General features: G+C 35.9%; 1 protein-coding gene across 1 annotated transcript in view; it reads left to right on the top strand.

The window, feature by feature from the left end:
* Positions 1-1,727: 1,727 nt before the first annotated feature.
* Positions 1,728-6,914, top strand: part of LOC110021614 — a 10,544-nt gene continuing 5,357 nt past the window's right edge. The window contains exons 1-5 of the mRNA XM_020720175.1: positions 1,728-1,799; positions 1,881-2,127; positions 2,595-2,747; positions 3,145-3,250; positions 3,345-3,503. Of these exons, the coding sequence (XP_020575834.1) occupies positions 1,731-1,799; positions 1,881-2,127; positions 2,595-2,747; positions 3,145-3,250; positions 3,345-3,503 (734 nt within the window). The 5' untranslated portion in view covers positions 1,728-1,730. The remainder of the gene's footprint in view (positions 1,800-1,880; positions 2,128-2,594; positions 2,748-3,144; positions 3,251-3,344; positions 3,504-6,914) is intronic.

The raw sequence follows: 6,914 nt of genomic DNA, 5'->3' as shown, positions 1-6,914 counted from the left end.
CGACTGCGGAAGTCCCTCAATGGACTGAAGCAATCACCAAAGGTTTGGTTTGATGAGTTCACAGAGGTGGTAATGGGTCATGATATTTCACAGACTCAATCATATCATACTCCCTTCTTTCGACAATCCTCCAGTGGCAAAATTGCTATCCTTATTGTCTATGTCGACGATATTGTGCTTACAGATGATGATTTACCAGCATTGGAATCTCTGAAAGCTATTTTTTCTACTTCATTTAAAATGATGGACTTGAGGCAACTCCAGTACTTCTTAGACATGGAAATTGCTCGGGCATCTCGGGACATTTGCTTGTCTTAGTGCAAATATGTGTTTGATCTATTGACAAAGAATAACCTTCTCCTTTGCAAATCAGTGACAGTCCCAATGGATCTCAATGAAAAAATTGTTGATGTTCCTAATGTGGTTGTGGTGAACATGACTCACTACCAAAGGCTTGTGGGGAAACTCATCTACTCTCCTCGACATTTGCCACGCAGTAGATATTATGAGTAATTCATGCATAATCCCTATGAGCACCATCTCCGAGCTCTTCATGAGATTATTCACTACTTAAAAGGCACACCGTGCTCAAGTTTATTTTTCTGGCACCACACTTCTCGTTCTATTGTTATTTATATAGATGCAAATTCGGTCGAGTTTGTCCATAATTGGTGATCCACCTCAGGATATTGTTCATCTGTGTGAGGAAATCTTGTCACATGAAAAAACAAAAAATAATTGATTGTGACCCGAAGCAGTGCTGAAGTTGAGTTTCGCTTTATGTCCTTGGGTATCTATGAAGCTCTTTGGTTATGCATCATGCTTCGTAAATTGAGTATGTCAGTCTCTGCTCCTCTCCAATTTTTCTGTGATAATAAAGCAACAATTACTATTGCTTATAATCCGGTCCAGCATGATCGAACTAAGCATGTGGAGATTGACAGACACTTCATTAAAGAGAAGCTCGATTCAAGGGAAACTTGTATTTCATTTGTCCCATTTGATGGTCAAGTAGCAGGTATCCTTACCAAGAATATTTCCCGGCTATTGTTTGACGACTTCAAGTACAAGTTGAATATGATGAATATCTATGTTTCAACTTGAGGGAGAGTATTATCATTATTAACTTAATTATTAGGCTAATTACTATTGCAGTCATCACTATTTGTATGTTTTTTTTTTGCTTTCTTTATTTCTGTTTCCATATTTATGTATTTCCTAGTTGGCCTATTTATAAATTTATATCTTTCTTTTATTTGGATCTTATAATATGTATTTATTTCTCTCTTCCAATCAATAAAAATATGCAGCTATATTCTCTAAAATTTGAAAGGTTTTATAGTTGTTAATGCTTTAAATGGATAAATACCTTTTTGTGGAAAAAAAATTCTTATAAGAATTGCATATAAGATGAACCATATGCAGTCTGTATTGGATTTATAGTTTTTCCATAATTTCGGTGATCCCATATGCAGTCTGCATTATGTTAACCTGGCCATATAATTCCCGCTTTGTTTTTCGTAGAAGACTCCAAATGTTGCTCTGTTCTTGATGTTACGACCATGGGAAGAACATTAATGCATTAAATAAGAGGAGTGCAGTGGCTATGGGTTCCTTTTTTCATTTATAACAGCAAACTAATAAAATTATCCTTTAAAAAATTTATATCATTTTTATACATCATAAAATTGTTTTGTAGTTTAGTCGCATTTTTGGATCTCCTCTAACACATGTATACCATGAACTATTGCAGAATGGCAAGCTATGAAGATTTATCACAAATCAACATTTCTAAAGAGGTTTTGTTAATTAACTTGTCCTTATTCCATTTCCTCTGCAAGCTAATTTACATAAGTCGTCCGCCTCTCATACTTTTAAAGGAAAAAGAGAAGCTGGTTGCCGAAGTTATCCGTTATGTTCTTTTTCGAACCCACCAAGGAAATGGATGCCCCATAAAGAGGGAAGAAATAACCCAATTGATAACTAAAAGCTATCACCAAAGATCTCTTCCAACACTAATCATCAATGAGGCCAAAGAAAAGCTTTCTTTCATCTTTGGCTATGAGATGAAAGAGCTTCAGCGTACACGTCCTTCCTCTAACAGGCAAAGCCGCACTTCTCAGCAGAGTGAGATTTTCGTACTGCATTTAAGTATTCATGTTCAATAAAATTTAATAGCAAGATTTACATGCATATGATCCAATTCTTTTGATTAACATATCTAACACCTAAACTCAATTTTTACATAGATGCCACATTCCTACGCATGAAAAGGCGTATTTCACCTTTTAAAACTTAAAATAGTGTATTTTTTATGTGATATGAAAGATTTGGGTGGTATAATAATTAAAGTTTAGGTGTTATATATGTAAATACATAAGAATTGGGTGGTATGTATGTAAATGCCCCAATATAATAATACTTCATTTAAAACTTATTTTGGATAAAATCAATGCAATATCTTTTAGTATCATTCCTTATTGAACAACAACATGATTGTCACCAAGACGTTGCTATCACTTCAAGTGAACTTTCTTGCAGGCTTTAGGTTAAGAATTGTTGAAGCAATTTGTTAATTATATAAATGTTTTCAGGTGTTGCTGACACAAAATCTTATATACTTGAGAGCCAATTACCTTCTGATATCTACAAAAAATTTGTTGAAGACAAGGGGACATCTCATCTTTCTGGGTTTACATTTGTAGTGACCAGCATCATTCATCTCGCTGGTGGTAAGATCCCCGAAGGTGTGTAAATGCCCCATTACCATTTCTGGGAAAAACGTTCAGCTCTGGCATCAATTTCTATCGGTTATATTTTTGGTCCACTCTTCGTCCTGTCTAATCTTTCATTGCTAATTTTATCTAGTTATATAATTGGTGTAATTTCTACTATTTTTTTTACTTATTCAAATAAAATAAATAATTTGATTAAATAAAAAAGTTTTTCTCTATTAAAATAGCTGTGTTATTCTTATTGTGGTTATTCTTGTTTAAGTTTACCGAAATACCGATTATTTTAAGCTGTACTCTCCAGCTCTATCTCCATTTTACTTTCAAAATATTTGGGTTTTATAGTTAAAGTTTTACATGGATAGATTTACATTTGGTCTTTTTTCAATCTAATTCATTATTCCACGCGCAGAGAACCTTTGGCATCATTTAAGACGGATGGGATTAAGTGAGAGTGATGAGAACCATCCAGTGTTTGGGAACACCAAGCAAACATTGGACTTGCTTGTGCAACAGAGGTTGGCCTCTATTTGGTTACAACTAAAATTTAATGCAGACGTCTTTTGCTTGATATTAAACTGCTATCTTTTTTTTTCTTGAAAAAATATATAGATTTCTACAGAAAGAGAAAACTAATGGCCCTGAGGGAAATGTTATCGTTTATGAGCTTGCTGAGAGAGCATTAGAAGGATCCGTTTATAAGAAGTTGAAAGATTCCATAGTCGAGGTAAATTCCTTAGATCATTATTCTATTTATCTAATTCCTAGAATGTGTGAAATAATATCATTTTATATATGAAGATTAGCCTAAGTAGGTAAAGTATAACCTGGTGCACGATGTTTTGGCCAATTAGAGAGTTGTAGGAATGGGTAGGTGTATGTAACTTTGCCCCTTCTTGCCTCCTTTTCTGAATATCTTTTATGAATATACCTCCTTGCGATAATTTTTGCAGTGCTATATCTTGATGAAAAATAAAATGCATATTGCTATGTTTTGTTTCCAATCTAATGAGCCTTTGAAGTTTCAATTGTAAATCACATTGTTTACTCTTATCAAAGTGATGTGCAAATTAAATAAATTTAGCAGCGACCTAACAATTTTTGTTTATTGATATATTGGAGTTCATGATATTGGCAATTTGGTTGGAGTTGGTATTAAATATGCTGGTTGGAATAAAACTCACCAACCTATGTTGAGTGCAGTAAACTTCGAGCCCACTTTTTTTTTGTTTAATTTCTTTATTTCAGAGAAGGATAAAGTTATTTATGGATTATTGTCTCGAAAGGTTCTTCAATCATTTAATTGAAATCGAACATCAAGGTGTAATATTGTCATGTTTGCTAGTAATCCAAAGTTTTTGTAAGCATAACTAGCTAATACAACATGGTTATATAACAAATTATAACATTTAATGTGAGTATTCTTATAATGCATTAACTAGCTTTAAAAGTATATTTTGTGATTAATATGCTATGTCCATGCTATTAAATATTAAGGAAGCTTCGGATTAACTACTTCCAAGAAAAATAATAGAATAGCATTATCATGGGAAATTGATGACTTATAATTGAGTTAATTAATCATTTTAGAAATAATAGTCCTTCTGAGAATATTGATAGGATGGCTTGGAACTGTTTTTAAGTAATTTCTTTTTTATCATTATACCAGAAGTAATTGGGATGTGGCGTAATACAAAAAAGTAAACTTTTATTAATATAAAAATAGTTATACAACACGACTTAAACAAAAGAAATATATAATAATAGACGAATCCCTAGCTAGAGCTATAAGAAGAGATTCAAAGGCGATAGCGGCTTTGATGGGGTGAGCGGACATTGGGTAGGTAGGGGATTATGGGGTTTATTGTAGGTGGATTGGATGGCGGGATCGTGGAGGAAGTAGGGGTGGCAGTATTGGTGGAGGAATTTGAGGGTGATAGACAACTAGGGGAGTGGTAAGGAAAAGGGGCCGGTGAGTAGTAGCGAAGAAGTTTGAATTTTACTACACCATCTTAGAGCATGATATAATCGAAACACCACTTTGTTGTCAGTTACAACCCTAACAAGAGTGAAGAAATTCCACACAGGAGATTAGAAGACAATTCTAGTAGAACTGCCTCTCACACACTCGGGGGACAACTATTTAAAGCCTCATATTTCTACATAAGAGGAAGGGTGGAAAAGACAAGAAAAATCTAGAACACTTCCCAAAAAAGACCCGATGCGAATAACTCAATTGGTCGTGAGAATTAGCGATCCCTCCCCCTGCCGAGGGTTCTCCAGCCTTCGCGAGATAGCTGGTCTCGCCCGCTTCGTGTTGTTTTGTGGGGCTTCGGCCCCGCGGTTTCAATGCGCCCCTCTTCGGGCACTATTTTGGGCTCGAATTCGAGCGCAGTTCCAATTGCGCCCACGTTTGTCTCCTGGGGTTGAGAAAGCTTCGACCTCGTTTATAGAAGCTCCAGGTTTTTCAGAGTATGGTGTTATGTCTGTGACGTTGAATGTGGCTGAAATGTTGTAGTCTCAGTCAGTTCGATCTTATAAGCATTAGCTTTTGAGGTACTGTGGAAGGTCCATTACCGTCGGTTTAAGCTTTCCAAATGATCTTGTGGGAACTTTGTCCCTTTTCAATCGAATTCATACGAGGTAGCCTTCCTGAAACGTTACTTTCTTCCTGTATTTATTTTCTTGCGCCTGATATTTTTTATTTTGCTTATCAATTTCTTTGCCAACTTCTTCGTGGAGCTTCTGGATCTTGTGAACTCGTTTTGTGGCATCCTTGCTAATTTTCAAAGATGGCAGAAGCGGTACCAATTCAATTTGCTTGAGCGAATTGTACCCGTACACAATCTCGAAGTGAGTTCGTCCTATATTTTTGTTGATGGATCAGTTATAGGCAAGCTCAGTTTGGGCTAGGATGAGATCCCATTATTATTTTTTTCCCACAAAACACCTAAGGAGATTACCGAGGCTATGATTTACTACCTCTGTCCGTCTATCCGTCTATCCGTCTGTTTGTGGATGTGTTGCCATGCTGAATTTGAGTTCGGTGTCGAGCTTTCCCCATAGTGTTCTCAAGAAGTGGCTCAAGAATTTGACATCTTTGTCGGAGGTGGATACCATAAGTAATTGGGATGTGGCGTAATACAAAAAAGTAATCTTTTATTAATATGAAAATAGTTATACTGACTTAAACAAAAGAAATATATAATAATAGACGAATGCAATCTCTCTAAAGTATAGATCGGCGATATTAGAGACGTCTAGTGTCCGGTGGCAGGGTACGAAGTGGGTCATCTTGGAGAATCTGTCTACTACAACCATTATGGAGCCCTTTTCCTTTGATTCCTTGGAAGTCCTAGCACCAAATCCATGGTGACATCCACCCACAGTGCCTTTGGTATTGGAATTTGGTGTGTATAATCGGTTTTCTGAGCTCTTTTCTTGGCCAGATTAAAAATCTTGCATTTGCTTGACATGTTGTTCTACATGTCTTGTTAGTTTTGGTAAAAAAAAAGTTCTCTTACGAGAGCGAGGGTTTTATCTCTGTCGAAATGTCCTGCTAGGTTTCTTCTATGGCCTTCCTGGACAATGACTCGTCTTAGCGAACACCGGGGAATTCACAACTGTCTCTGGTGGAATTAGTAGCCATCTGTGCGGCAATGTTACCCTGTTGGCTTCTCTTGACATTGCTCCCATATGTTTTTGAAATCTTCATCTGTTTCATATAGATCTTTCATGACCTCAAAGCCCACAACTCAAGCATGCATGGATGTGATTAATAAGTGTCGACGACTCAGTGCATTCGCTACTCAGTTCTGGTTTCTTGCCTTGTGTTTAGTCTAAACTGGAATAAAGCTAGAAATTCCATCTAGGCGGCTTTTTGTCCCTTTAGTTTGTTCTGGCTATTGAGAAATTTTAGGGCATCGTGATCTGTAAATAGTGTAACTAGTTCGTCAACAGAATGACTCCAGTGTTTGTTGTGTTAATCTAGTTGTCTCTAGAAATTGTTTATGTATTTTTGCACATTTTTCATGTGGATTAGGAAGTTTTGAAAACCGTTTTGTGGTTAGGTGGTTAGGAAAACCGTTAAGTGGTTAGTTAGTTTTATTTTCAGAAAAATGTGATGTATTTGTTTATAAATTAAATTAGAAAATGTAGAGGGTGAGAACTACTAAAAAAATT

The sequence above is a fragment of the Phalaenopsis equestris genome, unplaced genomic scaffold (assembly GCF_001263595.1).
Source record: "Phalaenopsis equestris unplaced genomic scaffold, ASM126359v1 Scaffold000136, whole genome shotgun sequence".
NCBI lineage: Eukaryota > Viridiplantae > Streptophyta > Magnoliopsida > Asparagales > Orchidaceae > Phalaenopsis > Phalaenopsis equestris.
This window is presented reverse-complemented; position numbering and strand designations above follow the sequence as displayed.